The sequence below is a fragment of the Electrophorus electricus genome, chromosome 12, assembly GCF_041902795.1.
Source record: "Electrophorus electricus isolate QZ-2024a chromosome 12, ASM4190279v1, whole genome shotgun sequence".
NCBI lineage: Eukaryota > Metazoa > Chordata > Actinopteri > Gymnotiformes > Gymnotidae > Electrophorus > Electrophorus electricus.
This window is the reverse complement of record NC_137508.1, coordinates 14,745,361-14,766,659: the sequence shown is the minus strand read 5'-3', so window position 1 is coordinate 14,766,659 and position 21,299 is coordinate 14,745,361. Positions and strand designations below refer to the sequence as shown.

The window sequence follows — 21,299 nt, the reverse complement described above, 5'->3', positions numbered from 1 at the left end:
ATGAAGAGATAATTATGATGTCTCATTTGCAGGGGATATCATACAACTGCACAATGTGAACTAAAGCAAAACTAATTACCAGGAAAGTTGTATCTGAAAAAAAACAAACATTTAAAAACACAGCATGAGATCTTTGACTACATTTGAGATGTTTTCCCTTTTCTTATGCACTTGTATTTTTCTATATTCTTTGGCAATGAGGGAACATTTTTATACAAATATAAATAGAAAATTAAGTCAAATGATAGGGTTGAATGAAATCAAGAAGCATAAGATCATTATAGTGCATACACATAAACACTAAGTATTAAGTTTGAAAATTTTCTTTAAACTATATTTCTAAAATTGATTTTACTCTTATTGTGGATGAAATGTAGAAAACATTAATCTTCCATTTCAAACACTGCTTCGTCTCTCATATCACATCATTTTAGAAAATATTGCAGGCAACTTCATTTCAATCAAGTTTATTTTAACCTATACATTTTATATATTTTTTCAAAATGTACTTGAAATTCCATTAATACATAGTGTGCTAATCTGACATTCACCTTTAGCAGTACAACTATCTGTAAATACAGCTTTAGCAGTACAACTGTAGCACTGTAAAAATGACTTTTTGTTATCGTAAGTTCCTCTTTTGTCAAGTCAACTTAGATTTACTAGTGTTCAGATAAAAAAATAATTTGTTTTACATTGTGTTTACTTACTAGTTACGTTTCAGGGAAGTAAGCAAATATTTTATTTTAACTCCCCAACCCAACCCTACACACACACACACACACACACACACACACACACACACACACACACGTCCTGCACGCAGTTACCTTGGAACCTGTGGATGGTGAGCTGAATAATGCTCTCGTGCAAAGCCAGTGACAGCAGAAGTGTGGAGAGAGTGATGGGACGTCCCACTGGCCCTGACTCTGTCCTCCCATCTGAGGCAAGCCCCCTCCTCCCTTTCTGTGTCAGCTCCCTAGTGCCCACAATGGGAAACATTTAAAACTGCATCCACTGTAACCTCTTCTGCCCAAATTAGTGCTTTTCAGAAGGTTCTTGGAGTCAATGTACCCCTTATGTTTAGAAAATGTACTTTTTTAATGCTAATGCTTTAGATGTGGATGTCCATCAGTATAAAACTATTGAGTTGGGGGTTTTTTTGTTTTGTTTTTGTTTTTTTACAATCTTCTGTCTTTAATAGGTTAAAATGCTGACCAGAACATTTACATGACACATAAAATGTATATACATGGTCATTGCTGAAACAAAATGACACTGTCATAGCTCTGACACATTTACTGTTTACAGATAAATAAAAAGAAAGGTAGGAATGCAAGACAGATAAGAATGCAAAGACAGAAGATAAGCAAAACAGATCAGTTAGCAGACGGATACGTCTCATCCACATATATACTTTCATGCAGCCTATTTTGTGCCCTCAGAATTTGGCATGCATTTTCCCTTTCCCCTAAGCCTCGACACTCATATTTTAAAGTGCAAATATATTCTTAATGTTTAACTTTGACTTATGACTATAATCTTCATATAGTTGCACACAGTTTCTTTCACTAACACAGACATGCGCACACACACACACACACACACACACACACACACACACACACACACTCTGCCCCTTTCCTCTTCGTAGGCGAGCATAAGGAGCCCGCTGGGCAGAAGCGCCACTCTCTCTCCAGGGGAAGGCAGCCCTCAGTGTGGGGGCCTCTTTGTCACGCGGCCCCTAGCCCCTGGCCCCTGGCCTCAAGAAGCAGCCTGCCACGCCGACCACATCTACGTGCTTCCCTTTGTCTCTCCCCATGAAGGCAAGAGAGACTGTTGGAAAAAAAGGGAGGGGGCATTTCAGTATGACCAGAGTTACCAGGGCACCCAGAGTTAGAGAGCGAACCTTTGTATGATTTAACTGTGGGTTTGGCTGCCTGTTTGGGCTACTGCTTTCTAGCTTTCAGAGGACAGGCAATTTAAATGACTAGTATGTAGGCACTCATAAAAAAAAAAAAAAAAGATTTGGATAAAATTCTGTTTCTCTGAGAATATAAATAAAAGTGTATGTCAGTCAGCTGTGATGGATAGGAATGTTCCACATATGAATGGTCAACAAGAAAAAAATCACAAAAACTATAGAAACTATATGTATTAGATTACACTGAACAATGTAAATTTCATATTCATTATTTATAGAGCACAATACATTTTTGATCAAATAATTAATTTTACATGCAATAAATATTCAAAAGGGAAAAAATATTAAACATACAACCATATTTACTGATCAATGATTATTTGACTGCAAGAAAGCATATGATAAATGTAAAACAACAGCAAATGTTCTGATGGTGCAGACACATATAGCAATGTATTTTATTGTCCTATAGGTCTGCACATAGAACAAACATAACCTCAACACAATCTAAACATGATCTAAAGTTAAAGTTTTAGATTTAGAATTTTGCAGTAAATTCCTGCTGGGCTGTTCACAAAGTACAAAAATATGCACACGTAATCCAGAATATATACAGAAGCACTGTGAGTGCATTTTGATGGGGTTGGTCTGTAGTCCAGAGTCCCAGAGAGTAATCACTTGCTCTGCAGCCCAAAACAATTCTTGCAAACATTGAACATAATTTAGTTGAATGCTGGAATAGTCTGGACCCACCCAAACCTTTACTTCCATGTTACTGTACTGTACAGGATGAGTTTCTTGATATTTAATGTTCTCCTTCTACAAAAACATCAGTACCAGTACAAAATATCAAGTGATATTTTTTAAAAAGCTTAAAATATAGTTCCACGATCGTAGCACTAACAGAAAATTGAAACTAATGAAATATAGTAACAATGGCAAAAAATGTTGTTGATTAAAACAAAGTTTATCTTTTAAGTGAAAACAGTTTCAGTAGCTGGAAAATGGATTGAATTTGAGCCATAGAGATGTAAACAGCTCATTCCAAATCTGACTTTGCTATTTGAATGAGCAAACTATTAATTTTGTAGCATAATTAAAACTATAATCTTGAAAAATAAACAAGTACAATAACACTTTGACTTAAAAAGCTAGCAATCCCTTTAAAAGCCACTTTCTTAATACCCCAGGTAATGGCTCTGGGAATACTATAGCATTTGTTGGTCACAAAAGTAATTTAAAACTAATAAAATCTACACTGGCTTTAAGAGAATATGAAAATTAATTGTGTGATTGAATTGAATTAGCTTAGATATTATTCACTGTAGTATCTGTATATAAATATGAGACAATTCATAAAGAGACTTAGTTTGTATGCTGCCAGTTATTACAACAGTTAAATACAACACACCCAGACTCACACTAACCCATCCACCAACACACACACAGATAATGGACATCCACACACAGATAGATAAATGAACACACAGATAGATAAACAGACATGAAGATATATAGATAATTATAGGAAGATCATTATTTAATTAAGTAAATTATAAAATGTCACAAATTTAAATTAACGCGTTTCAAAATATTTCGTCGCCTATTAAATAATTGTATTAATTGTTTTAATTTTAATAGCAAACACATTACTTCTGGGTGTTACATATGCTTTTTACATTATGTCTAATTTTTAGGACCTATATTCATTAAACTGATGCTCATTGCTATACTCAGCATTGGTGTTTTTAAAATAAAAAATTAAGCATAGTTTATAATGAATGCCAGGTAGACATTGTATATATTGACTTCACTGACAGAAAAATGTCTTTTTTGAGAGATATACATTCAATCAGGTAATTGCTTTCAGCATAATCTTGAGAATTTAAAAGTGCAAGCAATTCTTTGCTGCCACCCAGTGTCTCATGTGTTGTGTGTATTGTTCTTCATTTAGCTAACCCTGAGTTACATTGTCTTTTTTTGTGTGTTAAAGCAGAGCTAAAGGTTCAACCATTACTCAGACCTGTGACATTAGCAGAGGTCATACGTACACATGGCAATCTGCTGCTCCAGTCTAGGAGAAATTAGACAAATCTAATCAGCAGTGTAAGCACATACAAATGGATCTAAACATGAAAAGATCCTAAACTTGCTGATAAAGAAAAGTTTATATAAATAAATTAAATATAGAAATGACCTAATAAGTACGTTCTACTGAAAATATATGCATAATCATCATATATAACAAATAAAAAAAACAATGCACATAAAAATTCAAAAAATTATGTTACATGTCATTGATTGTTAATTTTAAATGTACTTTTTTAATGTGATGGAAGGGTTTGTACTGAAGTTGTGAGACTTGTTTATGGGCCCACTACAAACTGATAAAAATATTGTAGGAAAATAATTGGAAAATAAGTTTTTTCAATTATTTTACCCACAATTACAGCAAAATAACAGAATCAAATAAATAAAAAGAAAAGAAAAGAAAAAAAATCACATTTGCAAGGTGAAGATTTTTCAAGTGTCTTTGACGTTTGTCAAGCTTCTTTGTGTTTGAACACTATGGGAATTGCAACTGGAAATATGCATGACCAGCAAAAGAAAAAAATGATATTAGACAAACCATATCTCCTTGTTCTATTTATCAAATATCATTTAAAACAAAGCAAAACAATTTGACCAATATAATTATGTGGCCTACTCCAGCCACCCACTTCTCCATAGCCCTGGGCAGACATTCTTGTGCCATATGGAGATGATGCCAACTTTGGACCAGGCCTGTTCATTGGTCACAAAACATGTAAGAAAATGTCCTGGTCCTGCCAGTAGATAAACCTATGTTGCCAATGCTGCCATCCCAGAAATAGCCCATTCACCCTAGACCCACTGGAGTAGCAGAGGCTCTACCCTAGACCAACTAGAGTAACTGAGGCTCCACCCTAGACCCACTGGAGTGATTGAAGCTCCACATCTACACTGAAGTAGCTACTTGGACTAAAAGTAATATAATAAAGCATGGACTGGTTACTAGCTGGGCCACCCAATGGAGGATAGGTTCCCTCTTGAGTCTTGGTCCTCCTAAGGTTTCTTCTTAAACCCACCCAAGCAGTTTTTCCTTGCCACTGTCACCTTTGGATTGCTAATTAGGGATCGTTACCCGTACATTTGTAAAGTTGCTTTGTGACAATGTGTGATTTAAAAATGCTATATGAAAAAAAAAATTGACGACTTAACTTGAATTAGCATCTTATTATAATACCTGTTAATATCCTTCACTAAATTTAAAAAGGCAGCAGTTTATCTATTACACCATTTATAGTATTGAAACAGCAATCTATGCTGTTTTGAACAGTAGATCAGCATGGTGTCTGTGCAAGCAGCATAGACCTCTTTACAGTTTTTGCTACAGCAAGAAGATTTTGGTTTAACCGAGGTTCTTGGCTCCTCCCCTAGGAATACTGCCATGGAGAGTTTATTTCCAACCCCAGCCCAACTCACCTGATTCAGTTAAGTAAGACTTTCAGTTGCATCTGAAAACAAAAACGAGGTGTATTTGAATTCTGCTGGGTGATAGATTTCCTGGACTTGAGTTGTTGTGTAATCTAATACACCAAAAAACAGGGGGTTGGGGACAGTGAGAAAAATGGCCCTTGGAATCCCAACTCGCAGATCTTTGACGCAGGGTTCATGACAACGAGGCAGGCAGTTGGAAAACACTTTTCAAGCAGGAAGAGGATGTGATTGAGACTAAATAGAACAAGCATGAGAACCCACAAAAGAGGACATTCCCAGAGTACAGTAACTGACTCATCCTGCATTAATCAAAAACTCTATTCTTATAAAGAAACACAAATTCTTTATATACTATTGATTCAAGGGTTTTAGATCAGGAAGCTTCATAATGATACTTCCAGGAATGTAGAGCTGAGCTGTGATGTGAATAAGGTGGATAGTCATGGAGATAACAGGTCATTATAAACAGACAAGTATTCTCATTTAAACATTCAGTGCAGTGCATGATTGCAATGCAAGGTTGTGCAAGATTGTGCCATATGGGAGATAATACAGTAAAGTGAATGAATGGAGTTTAGCATGTTTTCCAAGATTTGTGCAACAGTTGATGTATTAATATTTCAACAGTTCAAAGTCTACATCAGCAATACCAGCCAGTCTTCCTGTTTGGTGATGTAAGCTAGGGCCCCACTCTGAATCAGGAATGTCCTGCTATAACACTACCATGTACTCCTAGTCCACAGTAGCACCATCCAAGCATCTTGGGGTTAATGGACTTATTCCTTCTCCCTGTACAACTCTTCTTCTTCTGCAAATGTAATTTACCAACATTTTCAGTTACAGCATTTGCCAGATGTTCTTACCTAGATTGACTTACATATTTGTCAGACATTGTATGTGTTCCCTGGGAATCAAGCAGATGACGGTGTTGTTGTTAGCACCAGCAGGTAAGTTACAATAACACAAAATATTGTGTACACAATACACTGTGTGCACAATTATTAGGCAAGTTGTATTTTTGGGGATTCATTTTATTATTGAACAACTACAGTGTCCTCGGTCAATCCAGAATGTTAATAAACCTCAAACCTGAATATTTAAGAAAGTAAAAGTGAGGTTTTGGCTTTCTTAGGAGAATATCTATGTGTGCAGAATTATTATGCAACTAAATGAAAAATAGAAATGTTCCCATCTCACTGGTATATTTTCATCTGTTAAAGTGAGAATAATAAACAACTCAAAATGAACAAATAAACATTTCTGACATAAAAAAAACAGTGACCAATATAGCGACCCTTCTTTTCAATAACAGTCATAAGACTTCAATTCATGCTATTCTCTATAAGTCTTATAATTTTTTCATTTGCTCTCGTACTATAAAAGTGCCATTGAGTATCCTGAAAGGCACTTATAACTAAAATGTATCATTATTATTATTTTTTTAGTTTTAAACAATATATGGTTGTATATGTAAAACATCCATTATACAAATCCACTTGTATATTCAAAATGAAACTGTGGATGTGGAAACTGCCACATTCAAGAGGGTATGATGCATGTTCCAGGAGTATCATATTATTTTTATGGTCATTTGTTTCCAGGTGTTAGATATTACATCACAAGTGCTCCTCCCTGGAATGTGAAAATAAACCATTTCTGAACTTGTGAATGGGAAGTTCCTGCAATGGGCATTATGAGTATTAATAAAAGCACTACTAGTCTGCTTCATCCTCATAGAATAAAAATTGAGAAAATTTTGGAAACTTGCAATACCTTTTACTTTATATACTACATCGCAGAATTCAATAATTAGACAGGTGCTAAAATGTCCACTAGATGGAGCATGAGTTCGCTTTTCTTGCCACTCCAACAGTAAATGGCCTTTTGTCTTCTATGAAACAATTCTGCAGACGAGTATTTCCAAACTCCTGTCTTGAGGTCCCCTTGCACTGCACAATTTTGTGTAATGTACTTGAGTTATGCCATTGGCTTTATCAAGCCCTGTAAGAAGTGACATTCCTGTTAGAGCAGGGACCTTATTAGACAGTCCAGAGCAAGATGGATCTCTTCAATTAAAGTTAGAAGACACATCTAGACAGTATAAGAAGTGAACTTATCAACATTATGCATGAGATACTTAAATTAGAGAATTTTAAAGTTAGGTACTGAGAAAAAGGGAGTTCTGCTAGAAATGTCTATATTAAAGAGAATAAAGACAGCCATTTTTTCTTATTTATTTTCATTTTATATTTGGCATAAGGAAAAAATAAAAGCAGTGCAGAGTAGAATATGCTGTGGAAAATGCTTTCTGTGTCTCTAAATGTATTGTTTTACATCTATGTCTGAGAATAACCCCAAGGAAGTTCCCCTTGACTAAACTGAATGAAAAAAAAAAAAAACTGGGTGATTGATGTGAATCATATGTAGGCTTGTATCCTAAGAAGTGTGTGTTACATTAGGTAAGGCCATATGGCAATACAATCTGAGAAAAGTCCAAGAAGACTGGTGTTTAAAAGGATTTGATTATGGGTATGGTCACAGTGGCTTCTTCATAGAAACCTTGATGCTGTGTGCATGCAGACTGAAACTAAATGGTATGTATACATGGATTTTTGCACACATTCATTCACACAAGTAGACAGGAGGAAACAGGAAAGCTCCTTGCATAAAACAAATGTGACTTTAGCCAAACTAAATGATTAAATAAATAAAATAAATAAATTATATGTAAATTATTGTGGAAAAGGTGATGTTTTACAGTGCTTCAGAATTTAGAGTAATGTAGATTTGATGCCCTCTTAAGATTCAGATATCCAGAAAAACTCAGTATAATCATACCCACAAATGTTTGTTCCGTGCTATAATAATAATGATTAATCTGTATGTGTGGTTGGTATAATAGTCTTATTTAAGTCTTTATGAGTAAAACACAAAGCCTGAGGGTATTGGTGTCTGGTGGAGGAGAAAAAATGGAATAAATGTTGATAGGAGCCAAAAGCCCATCTGCCCAAGTCTTAGGATGAAGATTGCATCAGAAGTCATTTCCACATCAGAAGGAGCTGCCTCGCATGTAGTCTGAATTTGTAAATTATTTTTATTTATTTATTTATTTGCTGTTTTGGTGATAAAATGTCTGACTTCCATATACATCGAATCATTTTGGGATAGTTTCAGCGGTAAAATGTCTGAGTTACTGTTATTAAGGGAGTCTCTTTTCTTGTGGTTATTCTAAAATATAGTTTATTTATTTTTTGTTGTTTTTAGATAACATGTTCCAACTAGAATAGTTTTAGAACAAGTCCTTGGGCGAAACAACACTTTTACAGATGAAAAAGTGACTTCTGCAGACTGTACAACCATCACAAGCCACCTTAATTTGCCATGAAGTGTCAAACGCACAGCACCCATGGACTTGCACGTCACAGTTACTCAGCAATACCACCTGCTGGACAAAACCGCAAATGGACAATTTCAAACAATACTAAGAAGGTTTAAAGATTTTTTAAAATGGTGGTTTCCTTAAATCTGTATCTATACTATAGGTTTTGTGATGGTTGACGTTTTAGCAAATTAGTGACTGAAACTACGTTAAAGACTTTGAAATATGTTACATGCATTTGTCTAAAATATATAGAAAAGCGAATGAGATAACAATAGTAGCTAGCTAGTTAGATACGCCTACAACCATCGATGGGTGTGGCAAAATTATCAACGTAATTGCGTCATCCTTTTAGCGTAACGTCACCACGCTCCAATGAACGTCTGTACTGGCTTAGCTAGCTAAGTAATTCGGTTTATGATAGGTTGTGAAAGTGGAAAGTACCTCCTTGGAAATCCCCAATGGCTTTTCCTTGTTGACATCAATTTGAAATCTTTTGAGTAGCTAGATTAAATCCTACACTGTGTTTTTTAGCTCCTGTAACGTACGCTCGCTGAAAGAGGTTGAATGTCTGAAGGCGCCATGGACTACTAGGCTACTCTAGGGTACATTGATTGAAGTACCTGCCAGGCAGTGGAGTCAGAGCGTCTTATGGGCTTTGTTGCTGGATACCGACATATTGAACAGGTGAGAGTTGTATGCTTTCAGTCGTTGTCCGCGTCTCTCCCTACTATATATTTATACTAGGTCTATACATATATAAAAGCTGAATACACCGGGAATTAATTTGAAACGTATTGTAGCATGCTAAACGACAATCAGTCTGTCATCCTTGGATGTAATGCCATGGTTTTGACAGCCATTGTTTGTGAAGACGTCACTTTTACCAATTATTAAAAAACATTAATCAAGCAAAGCATGCAATATTTTGTTGCTGGCGCAAATATCGTCGCATTTGGTGTGTGGCAGTGTTGCATTGTCTGTAATGGTTTATCATCTGAATTACGTAATTCGAGCGTCAGGCGGCTATTACTCGGCTTTTGCTAGAACGAAGTGGCTAAACCGCAACCCTCTCTATTGTGCCTATGTGCGGAGATGGAAAACAAACGACAGCTTGTTTTGTATCCGTTTAATGGCATTATCATACATTTTGCTAGGAGGATTTTTTTTTAACGAGATGCGGGATCGTCTGTGTGAGTAGTATTTGGATAAGTTGCCCTCAGACAACTAGGGCACAATCTAAATCATGCCTTTGTAAGTTAAGTCCTTAGCATTCTAAAATATATGTAGTTAATTTCAGCAAGAGAAACTGTAAATCACGACTCATTGTTCGTTATGTCCGTAGACTGCAGACTGTAGTATGCTAGTAGGCAAGTAAGCACCTTGCCCATTTCACTCATGACCTCGAGGTAGTCTCTTGCAATGGAAGTGGAATTATCCACATTCAGTTTCATGGGCAAATAGTCCTCACTTCTGTGTGGTAAAGAGATTGGGGGGGGGGGGGTTCACGCTTACAAACAGACATACTAATTTGACATCCCCATCCCCCACTGCACCCCAGGCTGGATTGTCTGATTGGCCAAATACATTGTATGTCTATCCATAAGAAGGAGAAATCATTGTTGCTCTCTTTTTCCCACAGAGATAAACTGGTTTCCCATTCCTTTTCGAGAACACAATGTCCCAGGGCCAGAACTTCCTGCCCAAGTTCCTCTTTGTCAGTAACCTCCTAAAGGCTGTGAAGATCCGGGAGCGTGTACCCAATGACGTGGTGAAGCCTTCGGCCAGCGGTGGCCAGCTACATCACCTGCGGGGCATGCACCGCTACACCCTGGAAATGATCTGCATGAACCAGTTCTCACAGTCATTCCGTGAGGTGATCCAGTCAGCCATCTTGGACCGGTGCATGCAGACGTCTCTCGAACAGGAGAAGCGGCTGAACTGGTGCCGGGAGGTCAAGAAACTAGTGCCGCTCCGGACAAATGGTAGATGACGCCTTGTTTTCAGCTTTACCTTAAAGAGCTTATCTTGGATCACCTGAAAAGGAATCCAATTAGATTGCACATAATTTGTAGCTCATGAATAAGATTTCCCACATCCTGTGTTTTCTAAGAATTTGAGCATGAAGCCTATATCCTGTGAGTATTGAGGCTGCTTGTGTTTGCTATTCACAAAAATATTGGTGCCTTATGAGAAAATTAGGCCTATTTTGTTGAGCATTGTGGGTTTTTTGTTTTTTTTTTTTTTTTTTTGAACGGGACTGATGCACCGAGGGTATGAAAGAAATCACTTTGAATCTCTGTAAGAATTGGGGCAAGATCAAAGAGTTAAAAGCAGGAGGAAACTGTCCTTCTCTTTTTTGTGTCTGTATCATACTTGGAGGGAAAGTCCTGTACCGTCACACTTACACCCTCCTGTCTCAACCCCACCTCATCCTTTTTGGTGCAAGTTGGTCTAAGGGGCACTTTTGAAACACTGCTCTTCATGAGCTTCTTGTGAGTTTAACACTTCTGTTAACTCTGGGTCAGGTTGCACTGCTCACATATGGTGAGTAATGTTCCGAAAGGAAGTTTCTGTGTACTTGCCCTTTTATGCTCCACTCTACAGTCACTAATTTTACTGTAAACCCACCTCACTGGACACAATTGTCATAAAGGCTCACGTTTTACAGAATACCCCAATTGGCCACAGGCCTGGTTGTATTTTTCTTCACCGTTCTCATGATCGGAATATTTATAAGTGGATTTACATATACAGTCAGATGTATTTATATTGTATTTTTCCACTTCTATATTGTTACATATTTTAATTACATCCTCCATAAGATAATTATTGAACCTGGTAATTGTCACTGAAAGCAATTATTCTTTGTCCTACTGTTGGTGACACTTGAACCCATTGCAACCTTGTCCTTAAGGAGTCCCATATTTGGTCTTTTGAGGCTGTTTGCCATGAATGTGAATGTGTTGAAATATAGATTTTGCTGTTTTGGATTTGCTTTGGAGCTCTCAGACTGAAGGCACTTGGCTGCTGATTTCCAGAGTTCATCAAATCACGTGCCCCTGAGACAATGACAAGGGGAGCATGAATGGCCTGTGATGGTGTCTGTAAAGCTGACTCATTTTGCTTTGTGTCCACATGTTGAAGTGGTAGCTGAACTCCATACTGGTGATCCGTAATGATAAGGCTGTGGTTTCGTTGGGGGTCTGGGTACTTCCAAAAATCTGTTACACATGTTTTATATCAGGTTTTCCCACACTCTTTAGCAGTCACAAGGTTTTATAGGTCATTTTAGATGGCACATAAGTTATTCGATCATTGAGTTGTTTGTCTGGAATCAGTTTTAGTCTGTTTTAATCATTTTCCAGATGTGCTCTATAGCATTTATTGAATATGATGTTAGTTTTCTAATGTGTGGCACAGTGTCATTAGGATCATAATGCCTCATCAAGAGTATGGTCTAAGTCAGTGTCTAGTTATGTAGAACGTGGGTCTGTCCTACAGATTTATTTCACTGGTGATGTAGAAGGAAAAAAAAAATATATATATATATATATATATATATATATATATATATATGTATATAATGTGTGTGTGTGTGTGTGTGTGTGTGTGTGTGTGTGTGTGTATGTATATGTGTATATGTGTATGTATATATATATATATATATATATATATATATATATATATATATATATATATATATATATATATATATATATATATATATATATATATATATATGTATATATATGTATATATATGTATATATATGTATATATATGTATATGTATATGTATGTATGTATGTGGGTGTGTGTATTTTTTATATAGATATATAGAAAAAGTGTGTGTGTCTGTATTCCATACATCATGGAATTAAAAAGAAACTATGGAGGTCCCCTTGATGATCCTGGAACTCTTGGGTGTCAGTGGCATTTGCAAGGCTGCAGGCATTCCAGAGGAGTGAGGCCCCTCCTCTCTGGAAAGTCCAGCTACTTGGTAGCACAGCTCAGCTGTCTCAAGAGCTAGGGGAAGAAAAAGTTGAAGTGCTGGCCTTATGGCATTTAATCAGAGAGAATCGCATAAAAGGGAAATTCCTGTCTGTTGTGTTACAGGCCTGTTAAAGAGTGCCTTGTAACCATGGTGCACATGCACACAAACACACGCACGCACTCACACACTTTCTCAGTCTCTCTCTCTCAAGTTGCACAATATCGAAAAAACCCAGGCCTCAAATGGAATCTAGCATATAGGCTGTTCTGCTGCTATAAGGAGTGTGGTGTAATGCACATTTGGATTGTTTAAGTTGCTCGTAACTATGTATCTAATGATTCCTTTTTGCCAGTTCTTGTCGTAAAGCAAATTTTATTTAGCCTGCAAAGTGTAAAAAAAAAAAAAAAACCCAAAAAAACTTGATTGAAGAATTGCTATTAAATGTTGTGTAGTGTTATGCTTTTTTAATGTCTTTTTTTCTTTTTTTAACAGAAAATGATAGCTTTTTTTAATCTTTGTTGAGTTTGATTGAAAAAAGGGTATAATGGACTATATAGAAAAGGATAGCTCTCAGTATTGAGCTATTTACCTTTTAAAATACAGCTCCTTGCACCTTTTGACTTCTGGATCTTGTGTACCAAGAACCTTTTCTGATTTGATGTCTTAGGAGCCAGTAAATCCTATGTGATCTTCAAGTGTTTTAGTAAATTCACTGGCAGACCTGGAAACGTTGTGATATAGTAGTTCTCTATCCGCTGTAAAACTCATTTCCACTATAGGTGCCATGACAGGTGACACTTCTGTACTTGTACAAAGTCATATTTCCTCTTTCAAAAGATATATGGCCCCATGTAATAGATACCTCTAAACTGCTCTAACAGCTTGGTGGAAATTCCCCAGTTCTTTTTTGTCTCGCTGCTTGACAAAACACTTTAGCATTTGCGATATCTCTAATGGCACCAAAATTCTTTATTGCTTAACAATAACGCACAAAGCACGTAGATAGTTGTTTTGCCTCTTGGAACTAAATCTCAGGTACCTTTCAAATAGCTTCTTGGAACTCATTTGCCCTCTGCCTGGCTTTTGCCTTTGGTTTTTCTTTCTTTTTTTTTCTTTTTTTTATTCCCTGTTAGCTTGTGGAGGCGGCCTACAAAAAGACACCATTCAAACCAGAACCACAAGTCAGCCTGCAGTGCACAGACTAAACCCTTTTTTTTTTTGCTGCTTTTGCTTCTTATCAAGTGAAACTGAAGCATGGTTTGCAGTGTTTCAAAAGACTGGTAGAGGTTCTGAAATTTATAATGACAATTAGGTCTGCAATGACCATCTCAAGTTCCCCAGTCCCTAAGATCATGCTTATGCATCATGGCACCTCTAAATGCTAATGTTGGTTTGGGTGTCCAGAACAGCTTCAGCAACCTGCTCTCGTGCCATACAACGTTAGACAGTGGAAATATGGTTCTCTGTGTGCTTCAGGTGATGAGGCCTCTCTGCTACCTTGTGTGTTGCGTCTAGGTGATGGGAACTGTCTGCTGCATGCAGCCTCGCAGTACATGTTGGGCGTGCAGGACACAGACCTGGTCTTGCGGAAGGCCCTTTACGCCGCTCTCAAAGAGACAGACACAAGTGGTTTCAGAGCACGCTTTCAGACAGAACTACTGCATTCCCAGGAGTTCACCCAAACTGGCCTGCGCTATAGCACTAAGGTAACAACTCTTGAAACAATACAGCACCATGTGCTCCAAGACAGCTTTCTAGAGTAGTACATGGCATAATACCCAGAGGTTTGTACTCTAGGGTGGTGTTTCTCATTCCAGTCTTCTGGTCCCACCATACAGTCAACATTTTTGTCTCAGATTGCAACACATCTGGGCCATTGAAAGCCAATAATATGTTATTAGACGTCATAATACTGGAGAACTGGCTAGTTCTAAAATGAAGAGTTGTGGTAGCTCAGTGGTTAAGGTACTTGACTTGTAATTGGAAGGCTGCTGGTTCAAGCCCCACCACTGCCAAGTTGTTGGGCCCCTGATTGAGACCCTTAACCCTCAATTGCTCAAGTTGTACTCAGTAATTGTAAGTCACTTTGGATAAAAGCAGCAGCTAAATGCCTTAAAAATGTGGCATTAGGCATCATGCTTTGAACCAAACAACTGGAAGCCAGAAGTTTACTATCTACCAGCCCACAATTGCAATGCAAATTTTTGGCAGTGCTTCTCTCTAGGCATATGGTTCTAGATTCAAAGTGTTGACATAAATGTCTGATTTTTCTTTGTTCTTACAGAACTGGGAAGAGGAATGGGAGAAGATAGTTAATATGGCATCTCCTGCGTCCAGCAGTAATGGCCTGCGGTTTGACTCCCTGGAAGATATTCACATCTTTGTGCTGTCAAATATCCTGCGTAGGCCAATTATAGTCATTGCAGGTGTGATTCTCCTCTGGGGCTTGTGGGGTGTGGCATGGGGGGTCTTGAAAGACTAATGCTCAGCCTCAGGATTTACACACTGAATTCTGAATTCACTGATTTATGTAACTCTACAGCTCAAGTGGTAAGGAGCATGAAGTCAGGCACCTCCTTTTCACCTCTCAACTTTGGTGGAATTTACCTGCCTCTTCACTGGTCCCCAGAAGACAGCTACAAGTATCCTATAGTGCTTGGTTATGACTCGCAACACTTTGCCCCCCTCATCACAGTCAAAGACAGTGGCCCAGGTACAGCCTGTACATGGTTCAGCACTTTCAGTATGGGTGATTGGCAAGTGGGTTGCTTTGCCTCTGTGTGTCTGAATTGATTGTTGTATTGTCTTTCTCATCAGAGCTTCGGATGGTACCACTGATAAACCCTGGCAGGGGAGGCTTCGAGGAGTTGCGTGTCCATTTCCTGACTGAGGAGGAGAAGCAGCGGAAGGAAAAGCTGCTCAGTGACTACCTAATAGTCATGGAGATCCCCACTGGCCTGGGCTATGATCCTACACGGATGATCAAGGCAGCCCGGTATGAGCCAGTCAGACACGTCTGCGGGAACCACTGGTGTTTCCCGTTTACAATGTACTCATATTTTGAGTCAACTTTTAATTTCTTGAGTTCAGTTGGAAATTTATCTCACTAGTCATTCATTAATTGGAGCTCAAACATGTATTGCCACTTTGAATGTCTACTATTGACTTGATAGTGTAATATAAGGGTGCGGGCTTAATTTTCAACTTTGCCTTGCATCTCCACCAGACTTGATGAAGGCAACCTACCTGAAGACATGAACCTCATGGAGGACTACCTGCAGCTGGTCAGTCACGAGTTCAAGCTGTGGAATGAGGACAAGGAAGCCCCAAGGGCACCCCAGTCACAGTTCTCTGTCTCTCAGCTGTCCCTGATTGAGATCCGCTGTGCCACACCCCGCTGCACTTTCTATGTTTCGGTGGACACGCAGCCACACTGCCATGAGTGCTTCGAAAAGCGCCAGGCAGGCAGGAAGCTGGAGGCCGTGACCAACCATGTCAACTCGCCATCGGAACCTGAGGGTTGTGGTGGGAGGTCAGCCCCGTCAGAGCGCTCTGTGCTGGCCAGCCCTCGCTCAGCACCACCGACGGCACCCAGCCTGAGCCTCTACAGCGAGACGCATGCCATGAAGTGCAAGACGCCTGGCTGCCTGTTCACACTCAGCGTGGAGCATGATGGCCTGTGCGAGCGCTGCTTTGCCTCCCGTCAAAGCCGGCTGGCAGGCAACAGGCCAACCCAGGGCCCCTCCCATGGCTGGGGCCACGCCCAGTGGGCATTGAGCACGCGGGAGCGGGAAAAGGAGAGGGAACGGGATGCAGAGCGATGTAGCCTGTGCCGGCAGGAGACCTATCGGACGTTCAATGGCATTTGCGGGCCCTGCATGCAGAGGCCTGGTGTGACGGAGAGACCTGACACCCAGCAGCAGGAGTCCCGAATAGATGGTTCGGTGTGGGCTCCACTGAGGGACCGCTCAGGCACTGCTGGCCATGGCTGGCACACCCAGACAGCACGCCAGTGCAAGCGATCGGGCTGCCAGTTTTTTGGGACACAAGAGAAGCTAGGATTCTGCACCATATGTTATGTAGACTATCAGACCAATCACCGTAAGTGGAACCAAAACACGCTAATGTGGCTAACAGTGAATGAGAGCTCATATAGATCACTTAGCATGATGTCTTTCACATTCTTTCTGTTCTTCCTTATCTTTCCTTCATTACTTCTTGCATTTACATGAAACTTACTCTCAGCCAACTACTATGAAACCAAATGCAGCAGAGAACCAAGTGCAGGCAGTACGGGTGTATAATAGGATATGGGATTTATCATTTGGTGGTAATACTACTGTCATTCTCACTCTTAACATTAATCCTAAAACTTGACACTCAGTCCATACCAACAAGTGGCTCTATTTTGTAAAAGGACCATATCCATCATAGCAAGCACAGCAACCCTGGTCAGCAGATGCAGTGTAACCAGTGCTCTCTCGTCAAGCACATGGAAGCTTTCGCGCACCATGCTTCTGTGGTTTGACGTTATACCCACTTGCTCACACAGAGGCAGCTCCTGCAGTGGTGCAGCCCAGACACACGTCGGAGGCGGGCTTCCAGAACGTCCGTTGCCGGGGCCAGGGCTGCGGCCTGGCCGGCAAGGCCATGCTGGAGGGCTACTGCAACAAGTGCTACGTGAAGGAACAGAGCACCAGGCTCAACCAAGCCGCCAGCAGGGGCTCCAGCTCCCCTCCAGTCATGGTGAGTTACTGTGCACCAGCACTTTTTCCACCAAGCACAACTTAAATTCACGCTGGTGCAGTCTAAACCACAAATACCAACTTGTTCATAATTTAGCATAATTACAGGGGTCAAAATTATGTCAAAAAGCTGTAACATTATAGCTTTGCCTCATTAGCTATTCAGAAATCATATCGTGTGCTGATTATTCCAGTTTACACATGAATAAGTTTAAGATTTTCTCATCAGATGTTCCCTACATTAAAACAAGCTCTTTTATGGCCTCCCCCCAACAGCGCGCCTCCAAACCGCGTCCGCTGCCAACACTCAGCCAGGTTCAGTGCCGGCGCAACGGCTGTAAGAATGTGTCCCCTGGCTGTACGGACCTGTGCCCGGACTGCCTGAGCCGAGGGCAGCGCGAGGGCCGCAGAGCCCAGGCACCCAAGGAGAAGAGCAAGCAGCGCTGCCGGACGCAGGGCTGCGACCACTACGCCAACCAGGAGAAGCAGGGCTACTGCAACGAGTGCGACCACTTCAAGCAGATCTATCGAGGCTGATGCAGCACACAGACTTCCCGTCTGAAAACGGGGACCCGGAGCTGGCGTGCCGGCAAGCGCACATGCATGAACGTTCCCACTGGAGGGGTCCAGCGCACAGAGCGAGCGGATTTTTCTCGAGTAGGGCTGACGGGCCAGTTGGCGCTGCGGACCTGGAGATTACCTCTCAAGCAAAATTTTTATCATTTTCTATCATGTGTATAGGCAGGGGTATTGACACAAAGAAACTGATGATACACTGGCATCCAGTCGCATACATCTGTGGTATCTGTGATTAATATCGAACAGGGTATTAGATTGTAAACAATTTGTACATTGCCAAACAGTTTGGGGGAAAGCAACTTCAAAGGATCCTTGATTGATTTTTTTTTTTCTTTCCTGATTGTGAGCTGAAAACCCAGCAAAATTTGACCAAAGTTACTTATGAATATGAATATGAATATGACCAAGCCAATGTACATTGCCACTGTGGACTGCAGTAAGCCAGTGGGGCTTGTAGAAAATACAGGAGACATAGCTACAGGGTTTCAGAGGCCTCAGAGACAGCATTTGATAGTTTTTCATACAGTATAGGTTAAGTGCCAATGAGATTGCAAAGCAGAGCTTCAATTTAATTTATTGCTGCACCATTTGACAAGTGCTGGCAGTATGGACCTGTTGCCTTTGAGATTTTTTTTGTGTGTGTCCTACTTGCTCTTGAAACTTAATCACCTGATTTTGCCTTGACATCTTTTTGCTCAGAAATTGTTTGTTTGTTTGTTTACTGGTCATGACACTGGGCAGTGTTGGACACGTTCTAACATTTTTGAGTAACTTTTAAACAGAAATTCCAAAGTGCAATAAAACAGGTTCTTCACCATACCTCCTTAAGCAACAGCATGTGATCACTCACACCCAAAGCAAGCTAAATAAAGTGGGTGGGAATGGCATCTAAAAGGAAGAAATACAGCAAGAATGTTAATAGGGAGGAACCATAACATAAAGTAAAATCCCCTTCAGGAAAGAAATCTTATTTCCTATATTTAAAAAAACAAGTACTCCAAAAAAGCAGTGATCAGAAGAGGACACATCTGTGAGTTATAAGCCCCCTCTTAGATCTGTGAATACCCTGTCTATGTTTCTCTTTATTTGGCAATGGAGCTTCACTCCCTTGGCTGTATTTCTCTGCTACATTCACATAATGCCTCTACTATGTACATTTGGTATGCAAAAATGTGTCTATTTGACTATGGATACCAGCACTTGCATAGAAATGAGCATGGAAAAATTCTTGGCTACTGTGGCTTCACTGAGAAAAGAACATCTGCGTAATACATTCCCATTTCTAAAGTCTAATATTGTAGTAACACATATAACTTGTGGTGACACAAGAAATAGAACCATGTGGGCCCATATACAGAACTATGCTTTAGTCAAATGACACATTCAAGAAAAATTCAGTCAGATCATGAGTAGGAATTAAGAGCGTTTGCTCTTCAACTACTGGATCTGAATTCATTACAGATTACCACAAATTTGCACAATATTAATACGCTGCTCTGGAATTAGTTGAGGTACTTCTGACTTCTGACATTGACATTCCAACCTAAATACAAAATACAAATTTGTGCAAACTTTCATATAATGTATGAAAATTTTTTTCTTCCTTTTATGGGGAGGGGGTGTTGTTTGGTATTTATTCACAGCAAATATTATCTGTATTGTGTTTCAACAATTATTTATATGTTGTTCTGGAATAAATTATTTTTAATAAGAAAAGTTAACTTGGCTTCTTGTGTGTCTTTTAACATTAAAAACCTAGAACTGTGATTCTATGTATTATACATATTATATAGAACATATTTATAAAGTTGTAATCTTGACATTGACAGTATTTACAGCCAGGTGAGAATGATGATGCATCTGACAGCTAAAATAAAGAACAGGATAAAAATTCATTTTTAGGTTTGTGGAAGTCTTTATTGTAGCGTGTTCAAAATGTCATAAGCAATGACAGAATTTTCTTTATTATAATTTTCCTTTTTCCTTTTTTCTCTTTCACTTTATGTACCATTACAGTCAACACACTGAACTGGAACCGCTGGAGCTATGTCATTGACTTCAGGAAGTTTTGTAACCACAAGTTACAACACTTTTTTCTCCTCGGCATTTTTGTCGGTAATTTTTGCCACTCTTTCTAACAATTCGATTCTGAAAGTCAGCCCACAGGCACTGACAGCCCACAGCCAAACTGTTTGAATAGTAGGCAGCCCCCTTCCCATGCAAGAAGCACTGAACTGACTCACACAGGCAAGAAGGAAAGTGTGCATCAGAAAGCTGTGCAAGAGAGGGAGGGGATATTTGTTGTGAGTGTGAGGTGACATTTCAAACTTGAGGGGGAAGAACCGCTGGCTGCGTGGGCTGTGTGCCCACAGCCTAGAGTGTGGCTGGCAACAATCTCTGAAAATAGCATGCAAAGCAGGATTCTGACCTGCAAACTGCACTCAACTGTAATATATAGATCACCAAAGCTCCCTTGTAGCAATAGGACTCTTCCATGAAATGCTGGAAATTTTGGCAATCATTCAACTTACAGAGCACCATTTCTTTTGTAGAGTCCTACACAATAACATGTCCCAATATATTCCAAAGCAAGGTTAAATGTAATTTTTTGTATATGTATTATCTATCTATCTATCTATCTATCTATCTATCTATCTATCTATCTATCTATCTATCTATCTATAACTATATATCTATGTATATAAAACATATATATATATATATATATATATATATATAAAAACACCAACATGGGTGGGACCAACATGGAATGGAATCATTGACACTAAGCAATGAATGTGTGCCTGAGGCAACCCACATGGCCCGAAGATCCGCCAGACCTAAATGAAATGTTTCATGAGGGAGCAACCTTGGAATCCCCTGGTGAGAAGTAGGAGGAGCCTGGCCACCGTGTCCGATGCGCCAACCCCACGCAGAGTAGTGGAACATTGGAGGGTTAAATGGCCACCAGCAAGCAAGGAGAATGTCTGACTTAAGTTTGACAATGATGTAGACAGTATTCTGGAAGCAACATCATATGCTGACAGGAGACTTCAATCTATGACAACCAACAGGTTTGGCACAATGGAGCGGAAGGACATAAAGATCCCTTATGTAAAGAATTGCAGGGCTGAGAGAATATGCCTGATATGGTGGGA

General features: G+C 39.4%; 1 protein-coding gene across 1 annotated transcript; it reads left to right on the top strand.

The window, feature by feature from the left end:
- The first annotated feature begins 9,241 nt into the window (after positions 1-9,241).
- tnfaip3 (tumor necrosis factor, alpha-induced protein 3) lies at positions 9,242-19,862 on the top strand. The gene is made up of 9 exons (XM_027023576.3): positions 9,242-9,509; positions 10,465-10,807; positions 14,333-14,523; positions 15,102-15,243; positions 15,360-15,530; positions 15,635-15,812; positions 16,044-16,918; positions 17,370-17,563; positions 17,839-19,862. Exons 2-9 carry the CDS (start codon positions 10,501-10,503, stop codon positions 18,097-18,099), a joined length of 2,319 nt encoding a protein of 772 aa, XP_026879377.1. The 5' UTR covers positions 9,242-9,509; positions 10,465-10,500; the 3' UTR covers positions 18,100-19,862.
- The last annotated feature ends 1,437 nt before the right edge of the window (positions 19,863-21,299 follow it).

Excerpts from the sequence above, each read along its gene's own strand:
- tnfaip3 (XM_027023576.3), top strand. The coding sequence starts at position 10,501 with ATGTCCCAGGGCCAGAACTTCCTGCCCAAGTTCCTCTTTGTCAGTAAC. Across the intron at positions 10,808-14,332 it reads AGTGCCGCTCCGGACAAATG|GTGATGGGAACTGTCTGCTG; the intron begins GTAGATGACGCC and ends TGTTGCGTCTAG. Across the intron at positions 15,813-16,043 it reads CGGATGATCAAGGCAGCCCG|ACTTGATGAAGGCAACCTAC; the intron begins GTATGAGCCAGT and ends CATCTCCACCAG.